General features: G+C 42.7%; 2 protein-coding genes across 4 annotated transcripts in view; one reads left to right on the top strand and one right to left on the bottom strand.

Annotated features, from left to right (window-relative positions):
* The window catches only part of LOC121549059 (semaphorin-3C-like), a 50718-nt gene extending 40485 nt beyond the window's left edge, over positions 1 to 10233 (top strand). For all 3 annotated transcript variants that reach the window (XM_041860876.2, XM_041860885.2, XM_041860892.2), the window contains exons 16-18: positions 861 to 928; positions 1749 to 1879; positions 7624 to 10233. In XM_041860876.2, the coding sequence (XP_041716810.1) occupies positions 861 to 928; positions 1749 to 1879; positions 7624 to 8055 (631 nt within the window). In that variant the 3' untranslated portion in view covers positions 8056 to 10233. The remainder of the gene's footprint in view (positions 1 to 860; positions 929 to 1748; positions 1880 to 7623) is intronic.
* A 1691-nt stretch (positions 10234 to 11924) lies between these two features.
* On the bottom strand, positions 11925 to 19311 carry LOC121549050 (platelet glycoprotein 4). The gene is made up of 12 exons (XM_041860867.1): positions 19105 to 19311; positions 18584 to 18744; positions 18099 to 18246; positions 17420 to 17566; positions 17107 to 17198; positions 16145 to 16194; positions 15862 to 15931; positions 14899 to 15083; positions 14451 to 14569; positions 12699 to 12772; positions 12546 to 12600; positions 11925 to 12395 (listed from the first exon to the last, which is right to left on the bottom strand). Exons 1-12 carry the CDS (start codon positions 19225 to 19227, stop codon positions 12225 to 12227), a joined length of 1395 nt encoding a protein of 464 aa, XP_041716801.1. The 5' UTR covers positions 19228 to 19311; the 3' UTR covers positions 11925 to 12224.
* Between the last annotated feature and the right edge of the window lie 265 nt (positions 19312 to 19576).

The raw sequence follows: 19576 nt of genomic DNA, 5'->3' as shown, positions 1-19576 counted from the left end.
GTCACTTGTTAAATCCACTTCAATCAGTGTAGATGAGAGGGAGGAGATGGGTTAAAGAAGGATTTTTATGCCTTGAGACAATTGAGATATGGATTGTGTATGTGTGCCATTCAGAGGGTGAATGGGCAAGACAAAAGATGTAAGTGCCTTTGAACGGGTGGGATAGTAGGTGCCAGGCGCACCGGTTTGTGTCAAGAACTGCAACACAGCTGGGGTTTTCACGCTCAACAGTTTCCTGTGTGTATAAATAATGGTCCACCACCCAAAGGACATCCCAAATGACTGTGTATACACCATGTATTCTTGAATTGATCCAACCATAGCCATAACACAGCCGTAGCACAGTGAGTGATACCTTTCTACTTTGAACAGTCCCCCCTCTGGTTTCCCTCCTCGCCGGCTGCTCAGCTGCCATTACAGTCAACCGCAGTTCAAGTTTAGCTTGGTTAGGGAACAGAGGCTCTGCCCCCTTACTCCTCAGAAAATCTGCTAGAAATGTGCCTGCTGTTGAACTCTCTCTCCCTGTAGATGTTGGATGGGAGATGACTGAACCATACAGTGGAATAATACTGTCAAATGTTCCTCACACCGCTGTGTCTGGCTCAAAGTGGTCCTTCCTAACTGTTGATATTATGGGATTTTAGAGATTTTCATAATGGGCTGGAGGGTTGGAATAACAGGGTTTCAAAGCTACTGGGCTTTGTGAAATGTATGTATTCTCCAACTAGTTTATGTAGGCACTGAAACTAGATATACAATATATTTGGCAGGATTCAACGGTTAGGCCACTTCACTGTACATAACATATATAGGGTACTGTATTGTGGCATTGGAAATATTTATTTATGGTTTCTATACAGAAGGAGCAGAAGACAGGACATCATCCATGGCAACCCACTAACTCAGTGCAGAGGATTCAACCTGAAAGGTATGACAACATCCAGCCAACGTGCACCAAATGCCTGAGAAGCCCACAGCTCTGTTGAATTGGCCAACAGAGGGCATTGGTGTGCTGACTCATTTGCTCTGTGGCTAGTCTATACCAGCTGTACTCATTTTACTCTAAAAGGGTCATAGATTCTGTTGGTTTATGGGTAATTTGAGTTCCTCTCATGGTTCAGCAGCCGGTGCATAGTGTTTTACTGTATAGTCCCCGTGTGTGTGTGTGTGTGTGTAAACAGACTGTACAGAGATGATTCACACAGTCAGCTGTCGGCAAGCAGTCTAACAAGGGGAGGAGCTACGGTCCCCAGAGTGCTACATTCCAGTATAAGTCTGTGTAAATGAACATGTGTCATGGGACTAAACCATATGGTCATTGGTGCTAATTAGTCTATACCCTGTCATCCATCCAGCATGGGGATGAGCTCATTGGCTGGGACATAAACATCAGATGACAATGCTGACAGTTAAAGACCAGGTCAACCAAGCTTGTTCTACAATACAGATATGAAGTGCATCTCAGTCGGAATACAATCTGACAAACAAGCATGCTTGGGGGATAATCTTAACTTGAGTGAAATGTTCACTTCGTCATACATTGAAGTCAATGGGAGACTAAGTGAAAAGTTAAGTTAGGATTCTCCTCCTAGTGACTGGGAGGGTTTGGTTGTACTGCAGGTGTCCCTAACCCTCAGGTCAACTTTTGACCCTGACTGTTGAAAGTCTTGGGACGTACATCATCCAGCTGTGTGGTTTATGTCTGTCAGCGAATTGATGTGTGTGTGTGTGAACTGCCCTTGTTTCAGCGTACAGGAACGCGGTGGAGATTACCCAATATGGGGTGAAGAACAACACCACCTTCCTAGAGTGTCTTCCTAAGTCCCCCCAGGCCTCCGTCCGCTGGCTCATCCACAGAGACAATGACAGAAGGAAAGAGGTCAGACAACTTCCAGAGTCAAAGTTAATTGAGAAGCTGGGTTGAACCATAGAAATCGAATGATTCATTCTATGTGTTCAACATCAGAGCTGGCTCAATTGGTTCAATTCCGAGGCATCCTTTTTCCTCAGTCAGTAACACACGGGACAGACTGAGTCCAAAGGCTGTTGGTGGACTATTACGATATCAAACACATCATCACAATCAAATTATTGTGTCGAATGCCTTGATCTAGTTGGATCTACACTACCAGTCAAACATTTGGACACACCTACTCATTCAATGGTTTTACTTTATTTTTTACTATTTTTTACATTGTAGAATAATAGTGAAGACATCAAAACTATGAAATAACACATATGGAATCATGTAGTAAACAGAAAAGTCTTAAACAAATCAAAATATATTTTATATTTGAGATTCTTCAAATAGCCACCCTTTGCCTTGATGAAAGCTTGGCACACTCTTGGCATTCTTTCAACCAGCTTCATGAGGTAGTCACCTGGAATGTATTTCAATTGCACTGTCGGAGCTAGAAGCACAAGCATTTCGCTACACCCGCAATAACATCTGCTAAACACGTGTATGTGACAAATTTTATTTTATTTGAATTAACAGGTGTGCCTTAAGTTAATTTGTGGAATTTCTTTCCTTCTTAATGTGTTTGAGCCAATCAGTTGTGTTGTGACAGGGTGGGGTGGGGGGGGGTATACAGAAGATAGCCCTATTTGGTAAAAGACCAAGTCCATATTATGGCAAGAACATCTCAAATAAGCAAAGAGAAACGACAGTCCATCATTACTGTAAGACATGAAGGTCAGTCAATCCAGAACATTTCAAGAACTTTTAAGAAGTTTCTACAAGTACAGTCACCAAAACCATCAAGCGCTATGATGAAACTGGCTCTCATGAGGACCGCCACAGATTGACCCAGAGTTACCTCAGAAATTGTAGCCCAAATAAATGCTTCACAGAGTTGAAGTAACAGACACTTCTCAACATCAACTGTTCAGAGGAGACTGTGTGAATCAGGCCTTCATGGTCGAATTGCTACAAAGAAACCACTACTAAAGAGACTTCCTTGGGCCAAGAAACATGAGCAATGGACATTAGACCAGTGGATATTTGTCCTTTGGTCTGGAGTCCAAATTGGAGATTTTTGGTTCCAACCGCTGTTTCTTTGTGAGACGCGATGTGGGTGAACAGATGATCTCCGCATGTATAGTTCCCACCGTAAAGCATGAAGGAGGAGGTGTTATGGTGTGGGGGTGCTTTGCTGGTGACACTGTCTATGATTTATTTACAATTCAAGGCACACTTAACCAGCATGGCTACCACAGCATTTTGCAGCGATACGCCATCCCATCTGGTTTGGGCTTAGTGGGACTATCATTTGTTTTTCAACAGGACAATGATCCAGGCTGTGTAAGGGCTATTTTACTAAGAAGGAGAGTGATGGAGTGCTGCATCAGATGACCTGGCCTCCACAATCCCCCGTCCTCAACCCAATTGAGATGGTTTGGGATGAGTCTGATCGCAGAGTGAAGGAAAAGCAGCCAACAAGTGCTCAGCATATGTGGGAACTCCTTCAAGACTGTTGGAAAAGCATTCCAGGTGAAGCTGGTTGAGATAATGCCAAGAGTGTGCATAGCTGTCTTCAAGGCAAAGGGTGGCTACTTTGAAGAATCTCAAATATATTTGTTTAACACTTTTTTGGTTACTACATGAGTCCATATGTGTTATTTCATAGTTTTGATGTCTTCGCTATTATTCTACAATGTAGAAAATAGTAAAAATAAAGAAAAACCCTGGAATGAGTAGGTGTGTCAACTTTTGACTGGTACTGTATATCAAGGCATTCAACACAATCATTCGACTGTGATGACGTGTTTGAAATAGCATCAGACCACTAACATGTCACGCCTCGGGATGACATTGCAAAGTGTTTTATTGGCGGTGTAACAAGATAATGAGTAGTGATATACTGTAGATCAGATATGATATGGGACCTAATTAATGAGTCCATTCTCAACAGGGGAAACATTTCACAAATAACTGACACCCTCTAAAACTGTTACTGCTCCCAATCAGGCCATTACAAATTATATGGGGCTGCGCAAAGAGAGCACCTGCTCTTTGATAAAGATTAACATATTTTACAGATTTGACAGTTGTTTATAGCTCATGCATAATATTTATATCAGAGATTCTATGAGAATGAGTATTCCAGGTGAACTGTTTAAAGACGTCCTCCAGCAATTTTTGACCTTTTACTATTGAAAAGCGATATCCCCAGTATACATACAGTAAAGGACACATTAAAGGGTAAAAAAAAATGTGACCGACCGGCTTGATTCGGTCTTATGTAGCAAAATTTTAAATTGTGTTTTTTACATTGGATAAAACACTACAGTTGAGGAACAATGGGAAAGTAATTCTGCTTTGAAAGTTGATAAACTTGTAACCTCACTTTTGAGAAAATGGCCCTTGAATGTTTTGGTATCTACTGGAAAGCTCTTCTTTGTCTACACCCATTCAGCATCGTTCACACCCTTTTAAACTTTCGACCCACCCATCTCTTGAAGGATTCACATGTGAGGCTATGTACTAAACAACCAAGATTTCAAGAATAAAGGCTGGTTTATACTACGGGTGTCTTCGTAAATGTAATCTGCCAGAGTGTGCTCTGGGCGTTCGTAATTTCAGAGCGTTGTCAGATTGGCCGTTTGTAAATTCTGAGCGTTTCCCTCTTGGAGCGCACACTGGACACTCTGGCCGAAAAGTAGGGTTGATCCGAGCGTTCTGACCTAACAACAGCAGTCAAGCACCCAAGCTAACTGGCTAGCGTTGGCTAGCTTGCTAGCTACTTCCAGACACAAATGAGAGAACAGCTCACTCTGACCATTTTACTCACCCTAGCAGAGCTGGTTAGGCTGTCTTTATGTTATCCGGAGTGTTGGTGACTGCAACGTTTACTGACACCGGCCATATTCAACGGGTGTTGAGTGTTCGTAAATTTGTCAGTTATTCTGCGCTCTGGCACACTCAGACGAGAGTGCTCTGAAATCAGAGTAGATAGCCAGAGCGAATTCACCAGCTACATCTATCGACAGGTGTCGCAGTGACATCATAAACATTCTATGGAAATAGTTACTTGCATAGTGGAGTCTTGTTTAGACATGTAGCTAGCTAGCTAAACAATTAACCATTATCCCAACTCATAACATTACTACCCTGCATTAATCTGCAGGTAGCTAACCAACCAGGTTCAATGTTAGCTAGCTAACATTAGGCTATAACTAGTAATGCAAATGGCTCTGAGATACGAATAATATTACTACACAGATCATACATGTAACATTAGCTAGCTAGCCAGCTAACTTTAGCTAGCTAGCTAACAGTACACTTTAACTTCCGGAGCTTTCTGTGTTCTCTTTTCGACTCCGTCTGCATATTTGCAATCAAACGCCACAATTTTCTCCATCTCCTTAGCTATCATACTCTAATTCCACTGATTTTCAAAACTCGGTCCTCCAGAAAGTGGAGAGCAACACTTATGCAGTTCTACTACGTGATATCTTTCAAAAAGTCCCCTGTAGCTCAGTTGGTAGAGCATGGCGCTTGCAACGCCAGGTTTGTGCGTTCGTTTCCCATGGGGGGCCAGTATGAAAATGTATGCACTCACTAACTGTAAGTCGCTCTGGATAAGAGTGTCTGCTAAATGACTAAAATGTAAAAAAGCCACTTTAGAAAGGATTACCAACAGTGAGGGAAAAAAGTATTTGATCCCCTACTGATTTTGTACGTTTGCCCACTGACAAAGACATGATCAGTCTATAATTTTAATGGTAGGTTTATTTGAACAGTGAGAGACAGAATAACAACAAAAAAATCCCGAAAAACGCATGTCAAAAATGTTATAAATTGATTTGCATTTTAATGAGGGAAATAAGTATTTCACCCCTCTGCAGAACATGACTTAGTACTTGGTGGCAAAACCCTTGTTGGCAATCACAGAGGTCAGCAGTTTCTTGTAGTTGGCCACCAGGTTTGCACACATCTCAGGAGGGATTTTGTTCCACTCCTCTTTGCAGATCTTCTCCAAGTCATTAAGGTTTCGAGGCTGACGTTTGGCAACTCAAACCTTCAGCTCCCTCCACAGATGTTCTATGGGATTAAGGTCTGGAGACTGGCAAGGCCACTCCAGGACCTTAATGTGCTTCTTCTTGAGCCACTCCTTTGTTGCCTTGGCCGTGTGTTTTGGGTCATTGTCATGCTGGAATACCCATCCACGACCCATTTTCAATGCCCTGGCTGTAGGATGGAGGTTCTCACCCAAAATTTGACGGTACATGGCCCCGTCCATCGTCCCTTTGATGCGGTGAAGTTGTCCTGTCCCCTTAGCAGAAAAACACCCCCAAAGCATAATGTTTCCACCTCCATGTTTGACGGTGGGGCAGCATTCCTTCTCCTACAAACACGGCGAGTTGAGTTGATGCCAAAGAGCTCGATTTTGGTCTCATCTGACCACAACACTTTCACCCAGTTCTCCTCTGAATCATTCAGATGTTCATTGGCAAACTTCAGACGGCCCTGTTTTTTGTGCTGTCTTGAGCAGGGGGACCTTGCGGGCGCTGCAGGATTTCAGTCCTTCACGGCGTAGTGCGTTACCAATTGTTTTCTTGGTGACTATGGTCCCAGCTGCCTTGAGATCATTGACAAGATCCTCCCGTGTAGTTCTGGGCTGATTCCTCACCGTTCTCATGATCATTGCAACTCCACGAGGTGAGATCTTGCATGGAGCCCCAGGCCGAGGGAGATTGACAGGTCTTTTGTGTTTCTTCCATTTGCGAATAATCACACCAACTGTTGTCACCTTCTCACCAAGCTGCTTGGCGATGGTCTTGTAGCCCATTCCAGCCTTGTGTAGGTCTGCAATCTTGTCCCTGACATCCTTGGAGAGCTCTTTGGTCTTGGCCATGGTGGAGAGTTTGGAATCTGATTGATTGATTGCTTCTGTGGACAGGTGTCTTTTATACAGGTAACAAACTGAGATTAGGAGCACTCCCTTTAAAGGTGTGCTCCTAATCTCAGCTCGTTACCTGTATAAAAGACACCTGGGAGCCAGAAATCTTTCTGATTGAGAGGGGGTCAAATACTTATTTCCCTCATTAAAATGCTAATCAATTTATAACATTTTTGACATGCGTTTTTCTGGATTTTTTTGTTGTTATTCTGTCTTTCACTGTTCAAATAAACCTACCATTAAAATGATAGACTGATAATTTCTTTGTCAGTGGGCAAACGTACAAAATCAGCAGGGGATCAAATACTTTTTTCCCTCACTGTACACAAACTGACCAGCTCATATTATAGACAGAAGCTGTTACATGGTAGACCAATCCGAACTCATCTCTCGGCATGTCCAGCCCACTCATTATCTCTGCCAATCATGGCTAGCGGGAAGGTTGCTGTCTTTTTCCATGGCTAAACCAACTAGGCTTGTAATTATTACTTTTTTTTATTCGTATTTACAGATGGCATACAACTTTGTTATGAAGGCACATGAAAGTTCACATACAGTAAATCCAGTGTTCAATTAGGTGAAAAGGAGACTGGAGTGCCACTTTAAGTCGATTTGTCTTGGCTCGATTTACTTGACTATAGATCATGGTGTGGTATAATGTGTTATGATATAGGTAATTTAAGACCATGCTGCTGACACCTCTCTTTCCCCCTTCCAGGTGAAGCTGGGTGACCGTTTGGTCACCACTGACCATGGCCTGCTCATCCGCTCCGTCCAGCTGTCCGACCAGGGCCTGTACTACTGCCTGGCCACGGAGAACACCTTCAAGCGCACCGTGGCCAAGATCCGCCTGCGTGTCCTGAGTGAGGCCATGGTGTCGGTGCTGATGGACAAGCAGCAGTCTCCCTGGGCCTGGGCCAGCACCCTGCACCCCAAGGCTCTGCTCTCAGCTTTCAGCCCTGCAGAGAGCCTGGCCATACAGCAGTACTGTAAGGAGAGGAAGCAGCTCCAGAGCCTGCAGGGGGCCCAGCAGCAGGGGCCGAGGGGAGGGCCTCCTCTCCGGGGAGACATGGCCAAGCTCAAGCCCCTGCTAGACCGCAGGAAGAGCCGCAACCGCAGGAACCACCTGGAACTGCCTGATGATGTCTGACTGGAGGAGACAAGGGGTTAACAGGGCTGTGGAGAGGGGGGTATACATGAACACACACACCTGGCCCCACACACACACACAACCCCCGATCTCCTGCCCTGCCCAAAGGCAATGGACCTGAACTGCACGCTTCCCCAGCTCCACCTAGGCTACTGCAGGTTTACAAGGAGGAAGTGGGAGTGGGACTCACCCTGCCTGGGGCTGTCTGTAGTCTTATATGCATGAGGTACGCTGACCAGATGACTGTGATATACATACACACCTCACATCCTGTCACACTCGCCATTTAGACAGAGGTGTAAGCACTGACCCTGGATCAGGACACATGAAGATGTGTGGATTTAGACATCAGGTTCAGGTGTTGTAGGTTACATACACAGGATGACTTACTGCATTCACTGCTGCTCCCAAAGATGTATGATAATACTTGCCACACATATATACTGTAGTCATGCTATACTGTAGGCAATGGTCTAATAGCAGTATTGTAGTATATTGCACTGTAGACATTTACAGAATGGGGAAATGCATCAGGCAGCATGTAATGGCTTAATATGGATGGATGTCTGGTCCAAGGAGAACAAACCTGGAGTTACAGATGGTAAAGATTGTGATTGAGTAGGGAAATCATTGGCATTTTGATTTGCATATCCGAGAGGGATGTTTTATAGGGAGCACCCTAGCTGTTTACACTCTGCTCTGCAACTATACATTGAGTCATATTCAGATAATATTCATCTATATGAACACTGTTTACAACTAACACATATTACAGCTTTACATTTGACAAAACAATAGGGCTATCATCAAGATCAAAACAAATCTCTCATTGTATGAACCGTTTCTATGTACACATTGTAGCTCTGTCTCTATGGAGAAACTCTATCCCGTCTAACACCAGATAAAATAGCAGCACTGTCTATACAAAGGGCATATTGTCCATACTAAGTGGTCCCAATAAAAATATTCCAGCCTTGGAAATTAAAACATAGTGGCTAGGCCAAAGTACACCTCCAGCTCAGCTGCCACCCATATGGACAGTACCATTACACTAGAACATGTAGCACTGTGTGAGCAAAGATACTTTGTTTGGAGGGATTCTGCTCAATTTATTACAGGAACACAGGCAAGACTACCCTGCATGTTCACAATCCTTACTCAGTCATTTTATAAACATCACGTTTAATAGGACAAAGGTAATGTAAAATGTTAGGTCACAGCATCCTTACATTCTGCCTTCTTTCCTGTATTTATTCACCTTACTTGGAAGATTATGATGTTCTTAAATGGTACGGGACATTGACAAGAAGTGTGCCATACAGTACAAGTATCTATTTCATAGTGTATGATACTGTGTTGTGTTTTCAGCACATAAGCATGTTAATGTATATAAAATCCTTCTAAACTTTGTGGCTATTTGCAATACATCGCTGGATTGGTTTTATACCACTGGAGTATAGCAGTCACAGACATCCTAGCTTTTGTATTCAGGTACAGACATGTATACACACCTGATTTTGGGGTTTGCATTTTCTTGATCCACGATTTGATAAGGAGATATATATCATCTCCTTACTGAGTTTTAATTTCACGTATAGCAAGGCAGACATGCATGATCAAAAAGAATCATGATGACCATTTAACTTGAATATCATTTTAATCATTTTGAATAATGCATTAAATTCACAGTTTGTGAGATGGTCAGATTGGCGTTCTCTGTTTATATAGTGTGAATATCTCTTTCCTGTTTGTCTCAGAAGTATAGTCTGTGTAGATATAGTCATGGTTGGGATGTGTACAGTGTGTTTTTCATTCTGTATTTTCATCATTGTAACTTATGTCATTGTGTCCAGTTTTTGTGGATCTGTGCTTTTGAATGTGACCCTAGTGTATATAATTTAACATATTTCATCAAATATTCTTGACCGTATCTGCAAATCGTAGAGATATATTTTAGTTTTGACAAAATATTTTTTGAAGGTCTGGCTTTTCCTTAACATAAATCTCTAGACTGATGACTCATTTTAAGTTTTGAGATCATTTCAAACTTTTAACGAAGAAGTTGAAGTGTCGTCTTAGTGAATGTCTATGTTCAATGTCATTTCCATGTTATCATGAAACTTGTGTATGTCTATTTATTGATGTAATGACAGCCTGAATAAATGCATTTAAAAACTACTTTGAATTTCATACATTTTGGCTGTAAGTAGTCCTAGATTAATCTGACAGGGGAGTCACCATATTTCACTTCAGATGTGATACACTTTCACATTCATGCTTAGGAATTACATATATTTATTTAATGAATGAAATTCACAGGAGGTTGGTGGCACCTTAATTGGGGAGGATGGGCTTGTGGTAAAGGCTGGAGCGGAATGGGTGGAATGTATCAAACACATGGTTTCCATGTGTTTGATGCCATTCCATTCACTTCATTCCAATTACATGTACATTTTAGTCATTTAGCAGACGCTCTTATCCAGAGCGACTTACAGTTAGTGAGTGCATACATTTTCATACTGGCCCCCCGTGGGAAACGAACCCACAACCCTGGCGTTGCAAGCGCCATGCTCTACCAAGTGAGCTACAGGGGACTACAGCCATTATTATGAGCAATCCTCCCCTCAGCAGCCTCCACTGATGAAATTGCATTATGAATTAAAACAATCACATTACTGTACTATTGGCTAGATATTTGCCGTGTTCATGTGCTAGTCGGAACTAGGAAACTTACATTTCCGTCTTGCTAACTGGTTGACCGCGCACGTGTATAATAACTACAACCAGTTAGCAAGTCGGAAATTTCAGTTTCCTAGTTCCGACTAGCACGTGAACGCGGCATTAATACTGAGAATGTGGTCAGGGGTCACTTCTGAGGAATTCTAGGTAGGAAGAAGCTGCCCATGCAAACGCAGTGGATCTGGGAAACGGAAACGGGTAAGAATTCTGGGAAACAGTGTAATGACTCCAAGTGATGGCTGAATAGATTTACAATGTGATTTATTATGTACCCACAAGTTTAAAAACATGAGAAATTATACTTAGGCCTGGCCTACTTTCCTTCAGAATATTTCAATAAAGATATCAGTAGCTTCTGTTGAAACTAGCATTGAATATTGGTTAGTTTCCGTTTGTAGATTCGTATTCAGCACTTAATATTCATTTTCAAACAGCCACACATCTTAGAACATATGGCTTAGAAAGAAAATGGTCGCCTTACAGAGTGCACTGGTGCAGAGAAGGCGAGAGAGCTGAGGAGTATGAAGGCAAGTAAAGATGTCTCCTTCAATCTCAATGAAACACTTTCCTCTGTTACTTTACGGGGGGCCAGTATGAAAAAAAAATTTTTTTTTAATGTATGCACTCACTAACTGTAAGTCGCTCTGGATAAGAGCGTCTGCTAAATGACTAAAATGTAAACAGAGGTATCAAAGAGCCCCGGGAACCAGCAGATGGTTATTTAAAACCCCATAAAACTAAGAGAGGGTTCCTGCTGGGCAAAAACAGTGCTTTCTCACCAAACAAACCCAAGTGCCATGCAGAAACCACAGAATAACCATCCGTATGGGGGTGTTTTCACTATCATTTTGATTTACGGGCCACATGAGGTGAAAGGGAAACTGAATAATTTGGCTTCAAATGTACAATAGAGCGGTTTATTCCAGCAATGAGAGAACCTAAGCTGGTTACTTCCCATGGGGATATGGACCAGTTTTGCTAGACTCATGCCATGTTCATAACCCTAGTTAAGACCCCTTGAGAAGCAGGGTATCATAAAACAATTACTTTACTTCCTCCCCGTTCTTGCCTCCATTGATATTCATAGCTCAACTTCAGTGTGAGCCAAGATTAAGCTGAATACATTTGAATCAGCATTGATTTATTTTTATTGGAGTCATGAATGTTAGCTACATGAATGTTACAGCAATTTCAACCACTGTATATTCTAGCTTTCAAGATCCCTGACCAAAATCTAGCAAATCAAATTACAATTACATGAAAGAACAGTTTATAATAATTTTTACAAGAAAATGTACATTCTAACTCACACAATGCCTACAATATATATTTACGTTGTAAATAACATTGAAATTAAGAATGTGCATGATATTAACACTGATATCCGTGTACCCGCGCTGTTCCTCTGTTGTACAGCTGCATTGTCCCTCTCACGCAAGCTTGTTGTCGTTTCTGCTTACCAAACAATGGGCCACTATGCAGAGTACAAAGGCTGATAACCCTAAGCCTATCAGTGTGAACTGCACCGTCTCCAGCATGTCAATACGAGATAACAGCTCCTTCTTAAACCTGTCTGCTGTCTCGTCATCCAGGGATGCCGTCTGCAGAAACAGACAGTCATTGAGGTATAGCATTTACAGAAATGAGAGGTTATATACTTAGGAAATACTTAGGGAATATGCAATAACAAAGGCAAGTTAAAGCTTTAGAAGTAAGACCTGGCAGCAGTAAATACAACTCAAATGACTTACCTCGTTTAGCCAAACTATAGGGAATATGGTGTAATCCTTCACTTTCTTTAACACCCTGGAGAATATGTAATGAGAGAGAGATGTTATTGGATGAGTGTCTGTATATACAATAGTAAAGTACAGGGAAATTATAGACCAAGACATTAAACCTACGTGATGATCTTGGAGGGGCCATACATCATGTTCACCTGCAGTCTCTTAGCGAACCTCAGACTGAACCCTGTAGTCTGACAGAAACAAACAAACACCAAATCAAATCAGACTCACATTTATTCCCACAGCAATTAGGCCTACTGTACTGTACATGCCAGGAACAGACAATTCCAGCCGCAATTCCAGCCTTTAGCCCACACAGCATGTTACAGCAACCCATGGTGGTGTGTGTTTCTGTCTGTGGGTGTATGTAGGTCCCCTGTCAAAATCAAAATAGATGCAAATGCAAAAGGGTGTAGCTTATTAAGAGGCCAGCACATGAATACCATGTGTGCTAAGACTTGCTATTTTTTGGGGAGCGTTAGCATATGACAGATGACTGCATAGTGCCCTCTAAGCTCATCACTAAGCTAAGGATCCTGGGACTAAACACCTCCCTCTGCAACTGGATCCTGGACTTCCTGACGGGCCGCCCCCAGGTGGTAAGGGTAGGTAACAACACATCTGCCACACTGATCCTCAACACGGGGGCCCCTCAGGGGTGCGTGCTCAGTCCCCTCCTGTACTCTCTGTTCACCCATGACTGCATGGCCAGGCACGACTCCAACACCATCATTAAGTTTGCCGACGACACAACAGTGGTAGGCCTGATCACCGACAACGATGAGACAGCCTATAGGGAGGAGGTCAGAGATCTGGCCGTGTGGTGCCAGGACAACAACCTCTCCCTCAACGTGACCAAGACAAAGGAGATGATTGTGGACTACAGGGAAAAAAAAGAGGACTGAGCACGCCCCCATTCTCATCGACGGGGCTGTAGTGGAACAGGTTGAGAGCTTCAAGTTCCTTGGTGTCCACATCACCAACGAACTATCATGGTCCAAACACACCAAGACAGTCGTGAAGAGGGCACGACAAAGCCTATTCCCCCTCAGGAGACTAAAAAGATTTGGCATGGGTCCTCAGATCCTCAAAAAATTATACAGCTGCACCATCGAGAGCATCCTGACTGGTTGCATCACCGCCTGGTATGGCAACTGCTTGGCCTCCGACCGCAAGGCACTACAGAGGGTAGTGCGTACGGCCCAGTACATCACTGGGGCAAAGCTTCCTGCCATCCAGGACCTCTATACCAGGCGGTGTCAGAGGAAGGCCCTCAAAATTGTCAAAGACTCCAGCCACCCTAGTCATAGACTGTTCTCTCTGCTACCGCGACGGCAAGCGGTACCGAGTGCCAAGTCTAGGTCCAAAAGACTTCTCAACAGCTTCTACCCCCAAGCCATAAGACTCCTGAACAGCTAATCATGGCTACCCGGACTATTTGCACTGCCCCCCCCACCCCATCCTTTTTACGCTGCTGCTACTCTGTTAAGTATTTATGCATAGTCACTTTAACTCTACCCACATGTACATATTACCTCAACTACCTCAACTAGCCGGTGCCCCCGCACATTGACTCTGCAACGGTACCCCCCTGTATATATAGCCTCCCTACTGTCACTTTATTTTACTTCTGCTCTTTTTTTCTCAACACTTTTTTTGTTGTTGTTTTATTTTTACTTTTTTTGTTTAAAATAAATGCACTGTTGGTTAAGGGCTGTAAGTAAGCATTTCACTGTAATGTCTGCACCTGTTGTATTCGGCGCATGTGACCAATAAAATTTGATTTGATTTGATTTGATTTAGTTGGTAAGGTCATTTGACATATCCTAGAGGTCAGAGGTTAAAGGTGAATGGATGCAGGGCTCTCACCGGTTCCACATCCAGGAACGTGACGTGATGCTCCTCACTAGGACTAAGGCCCTCCACATCGTCAACCAGGTATGGACTACCATGCAGGAAGTGGGGCAGGGAGATGTAGACTGGTTGTCCTGGTTGAGAAAATCAAAGATGGACCTGGTACTGTATACAGTACATGCATACAGTATGTGTAGAACCAACAGTTTCCCTGACCAGGAAAAACTCTGGGACCTGCTTATAGTCCAATGGAACTGCAGTAAATGCTAGGTGCTATTAACCCTAATTGCTCCTGTAAGTCTCTCTGGATAAGAGCGTCTACTAAAATGACTAAAATATAAATGTATTAGACTTCTGTGCCATTCATACAGTGCTAATAGATGATTAGATCCTATTATGTTATTTATCCGCTGATGCCCAGCAGTGCAGGAACCAGTTAGTGATTGTTGCCTGTGTCCCTTACCGCGAGAGGCGCTGATGTCCAGGACTCCGGCCAATGTGCAGTTCTTAGTGACCACAGAGTCTGTGCAGAAGCACTGGTTGTCTGGGTTGACTGCAGGGGAGGCTAGGGTGAGCGGGGGCAGTTTGAACCGGTACACCTCGATCCCCTTCAGGTTCAGGCTCCTCTCATACTCAGCTGACACAGACCTGAAGACATTGAAGAACAGCGCTGTTAGGAGACAAGGCTCTTTGTTTTTGCGGGGGCCTGACCTCTTGTGGTAATGATTAGAACTACTCTGAGATGCTCGATGCATATGGCCCCAGATCTGACTACAGTGTATGTGAATATTAGGCCAAAGGACATAGTGAAGAGTCCCTTCCAGACTTCAAGGGGGATGATAAACAAGTAGTAAATGCTTATTGGCTGTATGATGGCAATGAACAGGATTAAAGCTGATATAATATGCCTTACAGATTAGGGCCACTGCAAAACAATCAGTTATCATCTCCACTTGTCTTTGTTTACCATAACACCAGTCTACATTAGATCTGAACATTGATGAGTTATCATTTCCACTTGTCTTTGTTTACCATAACACCAGTCTACATTAGATCTGAACATTGATGAGTTATCATTTCCACTTGTCTTTGTTTACCATAACACCAGTCTACATTAGATCTGAACATTGATGAGTTATCATCTCCACTTGTCTTTGTTTACCATAACACCAGTCTACATTAGATCTGAACATTGATGAGTTATCATCTCCACTTGTCTTTGTTTACCATAACACCAGTCTACATTAGATCTGAACATTGATGAGTTATCATTTCCACTTGTCTTCGTATAGCATAACACCAGTCTACATTAGATCTGAACATTGATGAGTTATCATCTCCACTTGTCTTTGTTTACCATAACACCAGTCTACATTAGATCTGAACATTACTATCCACCCCAATATGTAAATGAAGATCACTCCACCTGGTGATGTCAGAGGAGAAGAAGTACAGAGGCTTCTTCTTGTCCAGGAAGGGAGAGAATGACGAGCCATCTGGTGAAAATACAAGTTAGTCAGAACGGTAAAGAACATCATTTAGAATTTCATATATTAACCATGAGAGTATGAGATGACTTAGCAATAATTCTCCAGTATTCTTAATTGGTTTGAAATGTTTTAGTTACGTGATGATAGAGTAAAATGTAATTCAACAAGACAGTGATGCAATGCAAGTTGTCTGCTGCCTGGCTATTTGGGTGACTGTACCTGTGCCGTTGATCATGTCGCAGTATGTGTCCTTCCAGAAAGACACCTTCCTATTAGAGAGAAATGGGCTCATCAGTAAAGCCATCAGTTATTGGATAATATGACCCAGACACACAACTACCTACAATCAGGGGCAGACTGGGACAATAAATTGGCCCTGGCATTTCAAACACACCGGCCCATTTCTTTTCCTTGAGGCCCCCATTCCGGCCAATTTTTTTTCTTTGAGGCTCCCATTATTAGTCAGATAATTATTTTGGGCAAGAAAAACTAGTTAGACTAGGCTAAAAATGGACCAGCCCATCTGGCATTTGCCCAAAATACCAGATGGCCCGTCCGCACCTGCCTACAATCACCAAAGACCTGTGGCTTTACATGGTTTGCCGGGAGAGTTCTACAGATGATGCTGCATGACATAATGTCATTAGACTGAATTGACAATATTGGCAATTCCACAGTAACAGACTCAGATTTTTCACTTTAAAATGTATGCCAAACAAAAAATATTGATTTAAAAGTTTAACAAACCATGTCATTAGACTGAATTGCACAAGGACTACTTTGAACAATGTATACAGAAAATGTCACAAAAACACATTTACTAGAAGAACTGTGCAGTTGCAAATTTTGGTAACAGAATTACGGTAAAATGTCCCTTATTTTGTTTATGCGACCACTTTTTCCAAAATATCTGTTATATATCAAAGATGTCTGCAGAAAGAATGGGGTGTCAGCTATGACATGACACCTGGAGTTTATTTTAATTTTATTTGGGTTATTGAAATTACAGTAGATTAAGTGGATTTACATCCGGTAACGGAATAACGGTAAGATAATTACATCATGGGCCCCTGTTATGATATGGGGGGAAGGTTAGTAAGTACTCATTGCACAATTTTCGATTCCACCCTCACAACAACTCTCCATCAACTTTAGTGTGTTGAGGCTCAAGAAAGACTCACTTTTCCCCCTGCCAGCTGTCAATGATAGACACTTTAGAGATGTCATCCTTGCCTGTGAAGACCCTGTATGGCCCATCATAGGTACCATTGTACTGAGGAAACAGCACACCACATCATGGAACAGTTAGGTAGCTACAACTCAAAAGGGTTTTACAACAATACATTTGATTAAGTTATTCTCACATTTTCAGTGAATGTCACATAAATAATGTAGATTAGTATTTTCGAAATAATGTACATATTCAAATAAATAAAGGATTTGTATTATTCTATATAGGGAAGGTGTATGAAAATGATATGCAGGTGAGCTTACAGGAAAAAAGAGGCCCAGTGTCCCTTTCAGAATGGGGTCTTCGTAACCCCAGAGTATTTCCCTCACTGTCCGTCGCTGGAAGAGTGAGACATTGTTTAACTTTATTGCAGCTTCCAGTGCCCATGGGGGAAACAACTTGTACCCACCCTGAAAGGAAGGAGAAGAAAAATGAAGTTGCATTTCCATTATTCAAAACGAGTACGTTACACAATGTCAGTACGCGTGCATATTACTGCTTCCCCAGCTCATACAGATAGAGGATTACAACAACAACGTTTTATGACTGATATGGTGACATGCGAGAGAGGGCTGTGTCCTACAAATTGCTGTATTATTGCCTCTAGCCGTATAGAGCATTGAACATATAGGATACAAAAGTCCCAATCTGGTATATACATGTGCACTTCAACCAAACATTCACAATAACAACACTGGAGTGTTGCGAGACCACCACAGCCAGACTCACAACAAAATAAGTAGTGGTTTGTAGAAACCGTAAACGCTAGGGCCCCATAACTGTGCTCATACAATCCAGACACTCAGCTCCCTTCAACCCCAGCTCCCCTTATTCTCCTTCTTCTCTCCTCCAGACAAAGTAACCCTGACAGAGGTGGATTACACAACATCCACTCAGACAGGTGGAGAGCCATCACATGGTATTGAGGAGTCACCCACTTACAGCCACAGCCAGGTTGAGAGAGGTGACACTGTCCTCCTCAGACCCCACAGACATGGACGGCTCAAAGATGGCCCCCGCAGGGAGCAGGAAGGAGATGGTGTGGTTCTCTGGGTTGGCCGTGATGTTCTCTTTGGGCAGGTACCGCGTCCTGATTGGTAGAGAGAGACACACGGAGGAGTGTCACACACCCTTTCGTCTCCTACTTTCTCACCCAGTGACTCTCTTGTACATTATATCAGATTAGACTCTAGATTAGATGTATTAAAATAGAGGTGTTTTCTCTTCATCTATATTCATTGTAGATATTAAAGAGCAATTTATAATTCAAAGTCAACCAATTATATTCAGAATACAAAGTGGAGATTAACAACACCATAGGTTTTGTTTCTCTATACAGGGTTGAAATCACCTAACAGAGATTATGCACATCGTATATACATCATTCTGTTGAACTTTTAGAGACATTTGAGTGAGCAGGGACCTACTTGTATGTGTAGGGCCCTTTCTCCACCAATTTTGGCTTTGACCCATTCTCCACCACGTCCAGTGGGTTCTGCACGTCAAAGAGCCAGAACTGTCTGTACAGAGGTACTTCTGCAGACACCCAGTTGTCCCAGGCTGTGGTCCCAGGCTCGATGACCGACTCCTGCATTCACCAGACAGACAGAAACACTTTCTATACAGTGCCCTGGTTTTAAGTAAAGCAGCAATCTTTTCACTCATTTATTTAAGTTATGTCCAAAGTGGCTGTCAACTTTTTAGATGCATTTGGAAAATATGACCTGGGACCTAGTAACGCAAGAGATTGAACAAGTGGAGAAGTTTCTTTCACTTACTGTTTATAATCTACACTCATGTCCCTTTCTTGCTAGCATCAAACCACTTTTTCCTAAATGGACCTCTCAGAAATCCTCTATGCATAGCCTATTTCTATTTTTCTCTTGACCACCTCTCATGCTTTGATTAACATCCACAATGTTTACACCTCTAGCAAGCTGACACTCACCGTTGTAATAGTCTCACGGATGATATTGTTCCCCACAGGGATAAGGATTATACCTAATATGGCCACCGCAATTCCAGCCGCAATTCCAGCCTTTAGCCCACACAGCATTTTACAGCAACTCATGGTGGTGTGTGTTTCTGTCTGTTGGTGTATGTAGGTCCCAGCAGCAGCCGTGCCAGTGGAGAGACAGAGAGACTGAGACTGAAGGACAAGTACAGACAGACATAGCTGGTCATAAACCAGGCAGCCCACTGATAGGAGGTATATAATAATGTCACAGCTGGGGGTTGAAGGTTGGGTGATGATGACTCCTGGCCCACAGGTATCACTGTACTATATGACAGCTGATTAGAGCTCTGCTTAACTGAGGAGGAGTCTAGAAGGAAGGAGATGCTCTGAGAGGCACTGTGATTTATGTACCTTTAAATACAGAGCAGGTGTCTTTATATCGTGTTGTGTTAACTGGATATTC

This window comes from Coregonus clupeaformis, chromosome 4 (assembly GCF_020615455.1).
Source record: "Coregonus clupeaformis isolate EN_2021a chromosome 4, ASM2061545v1, whole genome shotgun sequence".
Classification (NCBI taxonomy): Eukaryota; Metazoa; Chordata; class Actinopteri; order Salmoniformes; family Salmonidae; genus Coregonus; species Coregonus clupeaformis.
This window is presented reverse-complemented; position numbering and strand designations above follow the sequence as displayed.

Bases quoted from the DNA above. Each gene is read 5' to 3' on its own strand.
- LOC121549050 (XM_041860867.1), bottom strand. From the start codon at position 19,227: ATGAGTTGCTGTAAAATGCTGTGTGGGCTAAAGGCTGGAATTGCGGCT. The intron at 14,570-14,898 runs GTAAGGGACACA...TTTCTCAACCAG, and splicing joins GGACATCAGCGCCTCTCGCG to GACAACCAGTCTACATCTCC. The intron at 12,773-14,450 runs GTGAGAGCCCTG...TGTTTCTGTCAG, and splicing joins CGTTCCTGGATGTGGAACCG to ACTACAGGGTTCAGTCTGAG.